The 15,231-nt window shown below is 36.5% G+C and overlaps 1 protein-coding gene across 3 annotated transcripts; it reads right to left on the bottom strand.

Moving 5' to 3' along the window:
* Nucleotides 1-4,158: 4,158 nt before the first annotated feature.
* LOC144978905 (uncharacterized) lies at nucleotides 4,159-11,916 on the bottom strand. 3 transcript variants are annotated; one of them, XM_078925510.1, is made up of 3 exons: nucleotides 11,814-11,904; nucleotides 11,587-11,717; nucleotides 4,159-7,756 (listed from the first exon to the last, which is right to left on the bottom strand). In XM_078925510.1, the coding sequence occupies exon 3, from the start codon at nucleotides 7,623-7,625 to the stop codon at nucleotides 6,504-6,506; it is 1,122 nt and encodes a 373-aa protein (XP_078781636.1). In that variant the 5' UTR covers nucleotides 7,626-7,756; nucleotides 11,587-11,717; nucleotides 11,814-11,904; the 3' UTR covers nucleotides 4,159-6,503. The 3 variants fall into 3 exon arrangements, with proteins under 3 accessions (XP_078781636.1, XP_078781635.1, XP_078781637.1); XM_078925509.1 differs by lacking the exon at nucleotides 11,587-11,717 and having other exon boundaries at nucleotides 11,814-11,916; XM_078925511.1 differs by lacking the exon at nucleotides 11,814-11,904 and having other exon boundaries at nucleotides 11,493-11,605.
* Nucleotides 11,917-15,231: the final 3,315 nt, after the last annotated feature.

Here is a 15,231-nt window from a genome sequence, read left to right on the forward strand (position 1 = left end):
ATTTATTACATTTTTTTCTGAGACAATTGATAAGCCTAGTATCAAAACTAATGTTTCTAATTTTTGCATGTTAATGGTAGTTGAATATTAATATCTATGTACATGCTCATATTGAATACATTTTTCTCCAAATTTGAAAAATAGCAAAAATCTCCAGGATTGAGTGAGTTAAAAAGTAAACAGCGCATAGTACACGTACAATTAGTCATTTTAGTCCCCAAGAGAAAGACAAATACAGTGGAATCCGCATTGAGTCAACACTCTTAAGGTCAACTTCTGCTTTAAGTCAACACTATTAAAGTCAACTTCTGCTTAAAGTCAACACTCTTAAAGTCAACTTCTGCTTAAGGTAAAGGCAACACCTTTTGTCGGTCCCAAATCTTCTTACACAAAGTCAACAACCTTGCTTAAATTCAACCAATCTTTCTGGTCCAGCAGTGTTGGATTTATGGGGATTCCACTGTATCTATACAATAATAATAATATATGTTTTTGTTTGTTTTTAAGGGTTTTACGGCGCTTGCAACACATTTAGGTTATATCAGCACCAGTAAAAAGGAAGAAAATGGGATAGTAAAAAGTTCTAGAATTACAATTAAAGCACCCAAGAAAAAGTAAGACAAAGGGGAACTGGGAACAAATAGGGATCAGATGTAGATTCCAAGAGCATACCACCAATGTACTTAGTTTGAGATCACCTTTAAGTCTCATCCGGACACAAGCACAAAATCCAACAAGGAAAAACACTCAAATGCTTACATTATACGTTCAAAATAATAAATATAATAATACATAACAGAGAGATGATTTACAAGGAAAAAAATATCATCTCCCAAAAAAATAACAATGCATTTGACTATTTCCCTCCCAGCTAGGACTCCGGCCAGGGCCAGGACAAAACCAAGTAATCTCATTCCAAGACAAAGACAGAAAGCATGTTGGAAAATAGATATAAGGGGATAGAAGACACAGTATGTACCCCCCTGCCCACTATGGGAGGCCAGGAACCGCACCCAGCCAGCAATGTTGGATTTATGGGGATTCCTTTGTATTTATACAATAATAATAATAATATAGCTCTGTGCACGCCTGCGACATTCTTAAGTCACAGTACAGGCCCCTGGAGAAAATGATGACAAAGGGGAAAATATGCAATTCGATCCAAGCAACAATTTGCCCCTATGCCCAGCCTAAGGCTACCTAAAGCCTCAAATCATGTTACAGTGAATGACGTAATCAGTCGGATGGCAAAAAGGTTTAAATTGAGATATTGCCAAGTTTAGTTAGAAGGTCAATTTTTATCAAAAATGAGTTCTTGCCATAAATGATTAAATCAGCCCTTTTTTGTACATCTTCGGGAAATATCAAAGCTTAATTTCACTTCTAAATATTTTTTACAGCGAGCCAAGTTGAAAAAGTACGAAATTTGAGAAAAGTTGCTGGACATATTTCCCATACATCTGACCATAACTTCATTTTTAAAAATCGCCCGATTTACTTCAAATAATGATTAAAATGCTCCGGGGAGAATAATTATGTCATGCACTGACAAATATTGTTTGCTTGTTTTCAAGGATTATACTACAGCACTTGCAACACTTTAAGGTCATATCAACACCAGTTAAAAGGAAGGAAATAAAAATAAAATTGTGGAAAATTTCTAGAATTACAAGTTAAGGTAGTCAAGAAAAAGAAAGACAAAGGGGAATTGGTTCAAATAGGGAACCCAACATGAAGATTCCAAGAGCACACTATCAGTTTACTTAGTTTGAGATCACCTAAATATCTCATCCAGACACAAGCACAGGTCCCCACTGAGAGGAACGCACTCAAAAGTTTACAAATCAGATATGTAAAACAAAAATAATACAGTGCATAACAGAGAGATTAATTACAAGACCAAAAACATTAACTCTCAAAACTCAAACTATACATTTGACTGTTTCCCTCTCAGCCAGGGTATCCCGCCAGAGCCAGGACAAAACCAAGAAATCTCATTCCAAGACAAAGACAGAAAGCATGTTGGAAAACAAATAGTGGGAGATAGAAGAAACAGTAAGTGCCTCCCTGCCCACTAGGGGAGGTCAGGAACCTCACCCAGATTTAATTTTTGAAAAGCTATACGTGTGCTTGCAACTGCAACAGACATGGGTCATTTAAGCACCAGTAAGACAACAGGCTTGTTTAAAAGGAGGTACAAAAGTCAAAAATAGATTTAAAAAATGGTTACTCTGTATGAAGTTTGAGACAAAGACATCACTGCCTTACCCTGGATCTTTACCGAAAATGAAAATACATTGTACTATCATTATACGCAGTATATAGCACGATACACATGATATCTGTCATCTGCATTTTTTGCCAAATTGGGACCTAAAATTTGCCAAATTTTGCCAAAAAAAAACCCCAAAATTTGCCAAGAAATTTGCCAAAAAGACCAAAATTTGCCAAAACATTTGCGGAGGAGAACTTAGCGTTTCAGTTAATATTAACACGCGATACAGAAAAAAATATATATAAAAGACAATTTATTACATTTAAGAAGGCTACATTATGAATAGCGTTGTTACAAAGATTTTAAAGGATCATTTTCCGTAGAGAGTAGCTTCCCTTGGTTTGGGCCCAGGCAAAGCTGCAACATTTCTCAAGTTCCGCACTTTTTTTTCGTTATTTTGTTTTCGCTTCTTTTTTTCCCCAACATTTGCCACGCGATTTGCCAATTTTCCCAAAATTTGCCACGATTTGCCAATTTTCCCAAAATTTGCCACGATTTGCCAATTTTGGGAAATTTGCCAAAATTTGCGGATCGCCCAGATATTTGCGGCCGCAAATTGCCATTTGCGGCCGCAAAAAATGCAGATGACAGATGATATAAAATAATATTTAACATAAAATACAATAGCTCTACCATACATAACATAAATTAACATAACAACATAAGACATATAATCGAGAGATGATTTAGAATAGAAAGGAAAAAAACATCATCTTTCATTTCTTTTTTTTTGTAAAAGATATCTATGTTAACAGTGGCAAGACACCAATAACAATAGTGTGATCCCTAAACTATGATTTTCTAAAGTCCTAATTTTCGAATATTTCTTCATGTACAGTTATCAGAGACCCTATCAAGAGGAATACATAGTAAAAATAGACAGGGAGTAAATATGACTCATGTAGAGGAATTGAATCTCTAACCTTTTTTTTTGTCATTCACAAACCCATTATGCAATCGTAAAATTGCTATAATAATAATAATAATAATATATTTCCTTTTCCTATCTACGTTTACCTAAAGAAGGCTAAAGGTTGAAACGTCATTTACTTTGTGTTGTCTGAATCTAATGAACTTTTCTTTAACGCCCAACTTCACTCATGAAGATTTTGACATGAACAACATGACATTAAGGTGAAAATTCAGCAGTGATCTACAAGCTCTGTAAATAAATCTAAAGTGGGTGCAGATGTAACTTCCCATGGTAAATTGCTCCAACCTGTGATGGTTCTGGGGTAAAATCTTTTAAATGAGTCACATTTATTACTCCATCTATTATTTGTGCGGCTATGTGGTCTAGTGGTAGGACACTCGCTTTCGGATCGGAAGGTCCTGGGTTCGAGCCTCGCGCTCGGCGCATAGTTGAGTCCTTGGAAAAGGCTCTTTACTCACATTCTCTCACCGTACTCAGGTGTAAAATGAGTACCTGGCCGTTAACAGCGTTGTTTTTGTCCGAAAAATTGTATTATCGCCTAACAGGCGCCATGTCCCGTCCTACATTTTAAATGTTGTTGTTGACCAGGGACCCCTTGTAAAGCTCTTTGAGCACATTTAGTGGATATTGCGCTTTATAAAGCTCAATTAATACTCCCTCTATTTCATTCTCCATCTAGGTAGCAAGCGGCTGTGATAGATTTTGTCGCACAATGCACTACACAACGGATGATCACTGTCATCTTATTTCAATTTTGGTAAAGAGGAAACAAAAGAATAGGAATCAAAACAAAAATGAATTCCAATTCCAAGCAAAACTATTTTATAGCTCAGTAAAGAGACAGTTACAGATTACGTAATGTTATCACAATATATATATATATATATATATATATATATATATATATATATAATATATAAAATAATATAATAAGTAAGAACACGTATTATTCCGTCGAGACGATCGTTTCGATGGGTTTCCATCTCTTCAGTTGACCTAATCACCACCCAGTCAATAACATACACACCGGAACAAAAAATAAGGATGGAAAACAACAACATGGAACTCATTTGAAAGTAAACTACAGATCTATTGTCGACCGAATAGATGGAGACCCATCGAAGCGATTGTCTCGACAGAATAACGTGTGTTCTTACATATTTTACATCCTCTAACCAATATTATCGAGCATTCTCGTGCCCACAAGTACCCATATATATATAACTGCTCTGCCGTGAAGTCCCAGGTTTGAGAGTTTTTGCTAAGATTGGGGTCATTTAAATCGATCGATATTTGAAGGTCGAGTTTTTTTGACCAAATTTTTTAATATACACGAGTTTTTCCAGAGTACAACAGTTAACGGGTTAAATCAGTTACAAGAAGCAGACATACTGTACATAAATGCAACTTCATTTGGAAGTAATTGTTTTCATATTTCAAGTCTAATTTCTCTTCACATCTAATACTACTACTGGCTCTATTCGATAATATCAAATAGAAGGGGTGTGGGAGGGTGGGGGTAGTAACAGAAAGGGGGGTGGGTGCACTTTGGTCAAACTTCAATAGAAGGGGAGAGGGATGGTCGGAATAGAAGGGGGGGGGGGGGTGCGCAATTTGACCAATATATGGGGGATGGGGGTGCATTTTCTAATTTGGACGAGGCGAGATGTGTGTATAAAATGATTTTCTTTCAATCAAATATACTGCTAGTAAATAAAACGACAGCATTGAGAGTACCTTTTTCACCAAACATTTCATGAATTGAAATTAATAGGAGAGGGGGGGGGGAGAGTAGCGAATAAGCTTCCAGGTGGGACGGTGCGCAAAAATTCTTTTAAAAATATGGGGTAGGCGTCTATTTGATACAGTAAAGCAAGCCCTTATCATTGGAATGGTTATGAGATACAGTCTAGCATATTCTATACATTTAAAACATATTCAAATTTAAGTTGTAAGGATAAGTTGTAAGGATCTGATATAAACTTAATTTATCTCGATGGCAATCAGAGCTTTCAAACAATTTCTTCCGATTCCTTGCCTTCCGTTTTTTTTTTTTTTGTTTTTTTTGTGGGGGGGGGGGGGAGGGGGGGGGGGGGTTGTTGGTTTTTTGTGTGTGTTAAAAAACAATAAACAAGCATCGAAATCCACATTCCATGACATAGGACTAGAATAAAAGAGGAGGGAGGGGGGAATAGAAGCGTTTTTTTTTTATAGCACATATAAAAATTCAAATGCTACTTTATATTAATATTAAAGGTATATAGGCTAGCATCTGTTCCCACCTGAACTTTAGAATAAAAATATGTACAAACGAAATCTTTATATCACCATACAAGTTGCCTACTTTTTTAAAAACTTAGGAAGTTACTTTTTGCCTTAGCCACACTTATTTTCATTGATTGACACCCTCGACCTCAGATTTCACAGAAAAAAAACTTCTGACTTTACAGTGAAAACATGGTAAAACACGAAAGAAAAATAAATTTAATTATTAACAACTGATAATAAACTGAAAACTTTGTTATTTCTTTTCTGATTGATAGTACTTCAAAGACTAAAAGAATTCCTAGTCTCCTTTGGTTTTGAACAAAAAGGCACTTGCAACTTGCAACACTTTTAGATCATTATTTCCGTGCCCAAGAAAATGAAGATGTACACAACACAAGGGGACAATAAATAATAAATTAAAATTCTTTGATCACAGAAACCTAAAAAATAAACATGAACACAAAGGAGAAAAGATACAATCGTTCAAGCAGACCCCTGAAACAACTACACCCGTGCCGTACCTAGCCACATTCCTAGATTGTCTTCTAATTCTCAGTCATTTAAACTACATCTAAATACATTGACATCAACTTTAAATAACCATCTAGTAATAAACTCCTTTATATTAAATCCTTATATAAAGTCTCAATAACACTAGTTATAAATTTCAAAACAGATCAATGTGACCAAAAGAAAACAAAAAAACAACAACAAAAAAGATTGTTTGTTGACGTATTCATGATAATTGGATTCTGCATGTATAAGAAACAAAAAAATTGTTTTTACATATTACATGCCAATACATTATTGAAGAACAGCTGTATCATCTCAAAATAGTGTCACAGTCACAGTTTACTGGTCATCTGAAAAACTGACTCCGAGAAGGTGTCCGGTCATGGAATAAACCATTCAGATATATAGGTACATAAACGATTGAGATAGAGACTAGTATGCAAAATGTAAGCAGGATTGAAAATGTTGAATATTGTTTTTTCAACCTCTTACATTAAATCAAACTATAAATAATCACTTGTGTTGATTGAGGTAATGAGCTGTAAAGTCGTATTTGTCTTTTAACAACTTCCCACAGAGATTACAGCACCGCACATCCATTTTGTCGTGCATGCTTCGATGCAAGTAGTACATAGCGGGATCCTTGAATACCAAACAACAAAAGTCACATGATTTGATGTCGTCCCGGGACAACAAATGTTGAAGGATGTCATCAGCTGTGAAGTCGATGAGAGACACGCGAGAATTTGTCCGCACGAGGCCGGACATTGTGAGGTTCTGATTCCCAATGGCAGCCGCCGTGTGATGATAGGAGGATGCCTGGGTCGGGGACAACATAGCTGGGTTTGGGGATGGCATGACCAGGGAATTATTCAGAGCTTGTTGTTGGATGCTGTTGAGTTCTGTTAACCCCGATGAGGCGAACTTTCCTAAATCAGCCGAGGTTTCAGCATCATTTTTATTGCCCCACTGTTTCAATTTCAAAATGTCATCTTCTTTCGGGTCTTCGCCTATGACATCAATCACCCCTTTGCTATTAAAAGCCGATATCTCATTCATCACTAGAGTATTATTGTTGTTGTTGTTGTTCCCTTGTAAATTACCCCTAAGCCGCATCCTCTCTTCATCGTTAACGGGCTCTGATTTGATCTGAGATTGAGAATATGGATCAGTGCCACGAACATCCGAAATCGATATTCCTCCCCCTCCCCCTTTCATTTTCAATTCTATAAGTTGTGCCGCGGCATCCAGTGACTCCTGATTGAGACTAAGATTCATATTCGCACCCCCGTGACCCGTTCCCATTTCACCCGATGCCGGCATTGAACGCTGTTGTTGTTGCCGAACCACACCATCTTTGATCATGTGTTGCAAAACGTGAGCTTCTAAACGAGGCCGTCGACAAAATCCCATGCCACAAAAATTACAGAAGAACGGTTTTTCACCGGTGTGAACCCGTTTATGAACTGCGAGGTGAGAAGATTGTGCAAATCTCTTGTGGCAAATGTGACACGCATACGGTTTTTCGCCTGTATGTGTTCGTTTGTGAATGATGAGATGAGCTTTCTGTGTAAACCTCTTGCCACAAGTAGGACAGGGGAATGGTCGCTCATTGTGGTGACGAACAAACTGCATGGCGATGTTGATGATGATCGTCACAGAATGGACTTGTTACAAATTGCCTGATTGTGATTGTCGACAAGATGAAAAGTTGAATTTTTCTTGAAAGACAAAAGTCCTCATTGAGTTGACTACATGTTTACATCCTGTAGAAAGAAAAAAATATATATTCACTAAGTTTGAAAATATCTTATATAATTACTAAAATCTTCAGAGTTCACATTATATACAATGTGAACTCTTAAGATTGACTTTCACAACAGTTTATCAAAATGTAAATTTTGTAATATGCCAAGTTTTTGGGGGTTTTTTTTCTTTTTTTTGCTATTTGATAAAGTTAAGAAAATGTCAAATACGAGGGCTCTTTCATAATTAACCGAAAAATGCCTGTAAAATCCGCGTTTTTTATGCTATCAACAAAATTCTTGCACGTGTTCATACCTTGACTCGTCCTTCATTTCTCTACGTAACAGCCAAGTCTGTCGACACACTTCTGCCAACGCCGCACCATGGAATAGATACCCTCTCGGAAGAAATTTCCGTCAAGGTTTTGTAGCCATTTCCGCACATGTTCAACAAGCTCTTCATCGACATCAAAGCGCTTTCCTGCCAGCTCAAGTTTCAGTGGCCCAAAGAGGTGATAATCAGATGGTGCGAGGTCTGGACTGTGTGGTGGGTGTGGCAAAATCTCCCATCCATATTTCTCTAGCCAACCTTGCTTCACTCGTGCTGTGTGGGGTGTAGCGTTGGTCAACTACCCTGGGCGCTTTCTGCGAATGGCCTCCCTAAGCTTGTCAAGAGTTTGGCAGTACCTTGCAGCATTGATTGTTTCTCCAGGTTGTAAGGTTTCGAACAGAATAACACAGCGACTGTCCCAGAAAACAGTTCCCATTATTTTCTTTGCTGACCGCATGACTTTGAATTTCTTCGCGACAGGTGAGGATGGATGTTTCCATGTCATCGAATCTTGCTTTGTTTCTGGGGTGCAGTGGTGCAACCAAGTCTCATCACCGGTGACTATGCTGTCAAGAAAAGTCACATCGTACCCTAAAAAGTCTCCGCCGGCGTTGGCAGTATGCCCGTGAACCCTGCGTGAGCTCTTGCTTCTTCTCAAAAGTTCCCTGCAGATGTCCAATCTTTGTTCTTTATGATTGTCTGTCAATTGCTTAGGAACCCATCTTGCGCTGACTTTTCTGTAGCCAAGTTCATCAAATACAATTCTATGGGCAGAAGTTTCCGAAATTTCAAGACTGCTTGCGATTTCATGAAGTTTCAACCTCCTGTCTTGACGAATAAGCTCATCAACTCGCTTCACATTGTCTTCTGACGTCGCCGTTATCGAACGCCCTCTCCCTTCCCTGTCTGTCAAGTCGGAATGGCCGGCTTCAAACAAATTACACCAGTGATAGACTTGTGTACAGCTTATAACATGCTCACCATATACACTCTGAAGTTCTTTATGAATTTCGGTAGGATTCAGACTTTTGGCGTTCAAAAAACGTATGACAGCTCTGATTTCCTCCTTTGACCAAGTTTCAAGGTGGGCCGCCATCTTTAAAATCGTCTAGAAATTCATTGTGCAAAATGATGCACTTCATAATTTCTGGGAATATCCGTAAGGAAATAAGGAATATCATGTCGTTTACAGAATTAAAAAATTTCCACTGGTTGCTGAGCAATGGGCATTTTTCGGTTATTTCTGAAAGAGCCCTCGTATATAGAAAAGCATCTCTCTCTCTCTCTCTCTCTCTCTCTCTCTCTCTCTCTCTCTCTCTCTCTCTCTCTCTCTCTCTCTCTCTCTCTCTCTCTCTCTCTCTCTCTCTCTCTCTCTCTCTCTCTCTCTCTCTCTCTCTCTCTCTCTATCTCTCAGATATAATAATGTTATTATGCATTCATCGTCATCATTCTCAAACATCAACTACAAAGCACAAGACTATTCTAAATTAAATACGATTTGGTAAATCACATAACAAGAATCACAAAGTAAAAAGCTTATATTTCAGTCTAGATTTGAAGGTGCCCAGAGAATTCCAATAACTAGGAGCCGAGTAGAAAAACGATTTGACGATTTGAAGTAGGATGTTTTTAATTGTTACGGTTTTTAACAACAATAACACATACTTTGGGTATAATAATTCTTTTTTTGGACAGGAACCCAATGAAGATTGATAACGAGTGGTATTGCTGAATCATATTTCTTTTTCCTCGTAATTAGTCAAGCAGGTCTATTTTGAACATGTGCAAACTGTTGTGTCTTTCCTGATACATATTACTTAACTTAAAAGGGATTTACAATAAATCAAGTTTAGACAGTAGAAAAGCATTGACAAGAAGAGTGGCGATGTCAAAGAAGATGACGTTTTGTTGATGTTTGTTTTTAAGGGTTTTACAGCACTTGAAACACATTTAGGTTATATCAGCACCAGTAAAAAGGAAGAAAATGGGATAGTAAAAAGTTCTAGAAATACAATCAAAGCACCCAAGAAAAAGTAAGGCATAGGGGAACTGGGAACAAATAGGGATCAGATGTAGATTCCAAGAGCATACCACCAATGTACTTAGTTTGAGATCAGTTATAAGTCTCATCCAGACAAAGGCACAAAATCCAACAAAGAGGAATACACTCAAATGCTTACATTATACATTGAAAATAACAAATATAATAATACATAACAGAGAGATGATTTACAAGGAAAAAAATATCATCTCCCAAAACAATAACTATGCATTTGACTTTCCCTCCCAGCTAGGACTCCGACCAGGGCCTTGGAAAAAAAACAAGTAATCTCATTCCAAGACAAAGACAGAAAGCATGTTGGAAAACTGTTATAAGGGGATAGAAGACACACTAAAGAAGATGAATTTTTTTGGGTTGTTTTTATATAGTGCAATATCCACTAAACGTGGAGCACTTTACTTCAATTTTACTAAAACGTGATATATATCACCACATCTTTTTTTTTTTTTTAAATTAATAAAGAGAGCAGTGGTAACAATGGCACAACTCAAATTTAACGCATGTTCTAATTAAAGAAAAAAAAAAAAGAAGAAAGAGAAGAAAAACAGAAAATATTTCATTTATGACAAGTAACCACGAATCTGTAATTGTATCATGTTCATTTTTTCCTTGTCGTCAAGAAAACTTTCACAATTAACAATCAGACTGAGGAAGAGAGGGGAACAAGTGTGTATGTGAGTGTGCGCGTGTGTGTCTCTGTGTTTGTGTCTGTGTGTGTGTGTGTGTGTGTGTGTGTGTGTGTGTGTGTAAGAGGACAAAGAGAGAAACGGAGAGAGAGAAGAAGAAGAAGAATAAGAAGAAGAAGAAGAAAAAGAAGTTGGTTTAAAGAAATGAATTCAAATTGATAGAATAGCGGCAAGTTCAAGTTCAATCAAGCGGTAATGCAATTGAAATTGGTAATATCGGGAGCGGTTATCTTTTTTTTTCTGTTGAATTTCTTTTATCTTGTAAATGAAACTTTTTTTTTTTTAACTGATGAAATGAGAGGGGGAAAGAAAATATTCTTCAAAAGTCACGACAGTAAACTTTAATTTTTACTTTTAAAAACAGGAAGAAAAATGTCAAAAATAAAGAGAAAGAAAAATAAAACACGTCTTTAAGAACAGCTATCCCGACTTTGTCACCTCCTATATAGGCCCAATTAATTATAATTGCGAAAACTCACGATAAAAACAGTTTATAATTATAGGGGAATACTTTCCGACAGTGTCACTTCTACTTATTTATTACCTATACTACATCTATTCACAATTCGATAACATTCTTTCTAATTCTAATGACTAATGAAACGAAAAATAACAATAACAATACAAAAACACAACAAACTAACGACGGCATTCTCTCAACATTGTCAACATCGTTACCATTGTTCCCGAGAGTCAAATACAATTTTGCTCGTTGAAAACTCAACATATGTTGTATCATATTGTATCGCGTAATCGTCATAATCATAATCACCTATTATCCGTGCACTGTGCCAGCTGAGCTTCGTCGACAAACTGTCGATGATGATGATGGTAGAGTCAGAGTCTAGTAACACAGCGATGATAATGATGGTGGCAACACACGGGCGAATATTATTCATACATCTATTTAAAAACGATAATAATAGTATTCATTTTATTTAGGTTCGGCAGATTAGAATGGGAGCAAATTGTAAAAGTTCCGTTATCAAGCAAACTTACCAACAGTCATGCTATCAGTCAGTTGAGGAACTTATCTTCTTGATTTTCATCGTTACTGTTTCAACTTTCATCGACGATAATCGTCGCTGTTGTTCTCGCTGGTGGCCATATAGTTTGCGTGAAAGTAGCCAAATTACTACTGATCTAGAAATGGGGTGGGGGGGGGGGGTTGATGAGCAAAATAATGTTTTTTAAAGATTTAATTGTGTCGAAACATCCACGGGAAAGAAATTAAGAATTCCCCATTAAGGTGAAAAAATTCGCTCGTTTTATATCAAGTTCTCTGTAGTCTAAATTGAATGAAAGATTATAATAACAAATTCGTATTATACCTATTCTTTTACATTGAATGAAAGTCGAACCTTGAACGCCATGAATTTGATAAAAACAATGCTCAAAGAAGTTTCTTTTGCTGTAAGCTGTAAATGAACATCCGTACAATATTTCTGATTTTGAACTCCATTATAAAAAGGATCGTTCTATGAGCCACCATTTATCCTTACAATGAATTTGTAACGTCCCATTTATAATAAATAGGGAAGATCAATATTCCACTTTTTAAAAGAATAACGGTTCTTTCCCGGAAAAAAGATCGTTTAGTTCGTTTAGTACAATTTGGTAAACATATTTATCAACATTATTATTATCATCAAGAATTGCCATTTTGGCGTTCGTAATACCAAATGAATCATAAATGCTCTTCTGTAATTTAATTCTTCATATTATAATTGTAATTTCCAAATTATTTGCTTATTTTAAAATTAAAAGACTATAAACAGATTGACAGCTTATTTGTTCTTCTTCCTTAAGTAAAAGTATTTATATTCGCCGACGTGTATTTTGCAGATCAGGTCTGATAGCCCAAATTGTTATTTATTGTCTCATTGGTGTAATTCTCAAACCGACGAAAAAGAAATGTCCATTACAACAACGTTAAATCAAGCCCATAATTGTGTTCTGTTATCAGACCTATAAATGTGCACCTAGCTAAACACGATTTTAAAATTGAATTTTTTTTAATGTAAAATATTACGAGGAATAATTTCTACATTTGGCGTTGTGACTTTACTTTTTTCGGCAATTTAATAAAATATATCTGGCATTCATGTTATCATCACATTATTGACGTTTCGGCGCAGAGAGACATCTATAGCTAGGTACGAGGTGCAAATTATTGTCTATGTTGAATGACATACACATAAACAGACACAAAGACTTGAATCGAAAGAATATTATTATTGTCTCTCCATTACCTCCCCTCTTCCTCCCGAACAATGAGACGGGGACTGGTTGCTTTGATAGTGGTTCATTGACTCGTAGAGAAGTAGGGGGAGGAGGGAAGGTGCGTAGTGTAAATGAGGGAGTTGGATTTTTTTTCCTTTTTTAATTGTATGAACAAGTTCAAGAGGGAGATGATTATTATTATTAAGATGATGCTGCTGCTGCTGCTGCTGATGATGATGATGATGATGATGATGATGATGATGATGATGATGATGATGATGATGATGATGATGATGATATGAACAAGTTCAAGAGGGAGATGATTATTATTATTAAGATGATGCTGCTGCTGCTGATGATGATGATGATGATGATGATGATGATGATGATGATGATGATGATGATGATGATGATGATGATGATGATAATAATAGTAATAATAATAATAATAATAATAATAAAATAATAATAATAATAATAATAATAATAATAATAATAATAAATAACATTGATAGTGATGATGATAATAATGATAACAATAATATGATTATGATAATGACATTACACACACACACATCGCACACACACACACACACACACACACACACATCGCACCACATAACACTCATAGTTATGATAATATTTTAAACATTGCCATCCGGAAGTATAACGGACCAACACACAAAACTATGTGTAACTTTAAACGTTTATAGATAGTATGCGCTTAGCTAAGAAACCTACAACATTGACATCCGGAAGTATAACGGACCAACACACAAAACTATGTGTAACTTTAAACGTTTATAGATAGTATGCGCTTAGCTAAGAAACTCACAACATTGACATCCGGTAGTATAACGGACCAACACACAAAACTATGTGTAACTTTAAACGTTATAGATAGTATGCGCTTAGCTAAGAAACTCACAACATTGGCATCCGGTAGTATAACGGACCAACACACAAAACTATGTGTAACTTTAAACGGTTATAGATAGTATGCGCTAGGCTAAGAACTCACACATGACACCGGAAGTATAACGACCACACATAAACTGTACTAAGTTAGATAGTATGCGCTAGCTAGACAAACATTGCCACCGAGTATAACGACCCACAAAACTATGTGTAACCTTAAATGTTTATAGTCTGGTTAATACAGTTAAGTGAGAATCATTCATAAACGCGGATGGCAAAAAAGAAACAATACAAAGACCCGAGTGAGGTCAACTTCATTTTATCTCTAGCTAGCAATAGGATTCAGTAGTCTGATGTCACGCCGCCCGGCAACGGTGGTCATCTTGGTTCTAAACAAAGAAAGTCATTACTTTTTATTCTTCATGCTGGCTAGAACTTTTCATATGCCTTGTGATCAGAATGTGTAAAAGTCAAAACATGATCAAATTTATGGGTTTTTTTCCTTCTGGATACACTTTTATGCTCGTCGAAGAAATATTTCATACGGGCTTCCGCCATTGTTCCGATAGTTTAGAGCCAGTGTTACTAAGTTACTAGGCCTCATTAGGAAGGAAGTGACGTTACGACTGTTGAAGAGTTCCGATCAGCAGAAAAGGTAGGCCCTCCAAGCTCTGAAAGCCTTTGTTATCATTGTTTGGCAGTGTGCGGCTATGTGGTCTTGTGGTATGACACTCGCTTCGGATCGGAAGGTCCTGGGTTCGAGCCTTGCTCAGCGCATCGTTGAGTCCATGGAAAAGGCTCTTTATTCACATTCTCTCACCGTACTCATGTGTAAAATGAGTACCCCGTCGTTAACAGTGTTGTTTATGTCGGAAAAAAATTGTCATATCGCCCAACAGACGTCATGTCATGTCTTGTTAATAATGTTGCGTGTTGCTGTTGACCTGGGACCACTTGTAAAGCGCCTTGAGTACTTTTTGTGGATATAAAAGGCTCAAGTTTTTTGTTGTTTTTAAAAATCTTTTTTTTTTAAATTTATTTAATGATCAGATTATTTCAATTTTAAGTGTATAGCCTAATTGTATGCGTCGCTGCGTCAAAACAAAGAGATAGGTGCTTGAAAGAAAAAAAAATGGAAGGCCGGCTGGTTCGGCTGGTAACATTTAATGTACAAAAGTGATCAATGGACTGGAGATATTGATGGTATGTCTTTCAGTAAAATATTCACAAGTTCTACGCGCAGATCAATTAATTTTTGTACTCCAACTCCAATGTA

Source organism: Berghia stephanieae, chromosome 8, assembly GCF_034508935.2.
Source record: "Berghia stephanieae isolate SIO BIC M18660-M18661 chromosome 8, UCSD_Bste_1.3, whole genome shotgun sequence".
NCBI lineage: Eukaryota > Metazoa > Mollusca > Gastropoda > Nudibranchia > Aeolidiidae > Berghia > Berghia stephanieae.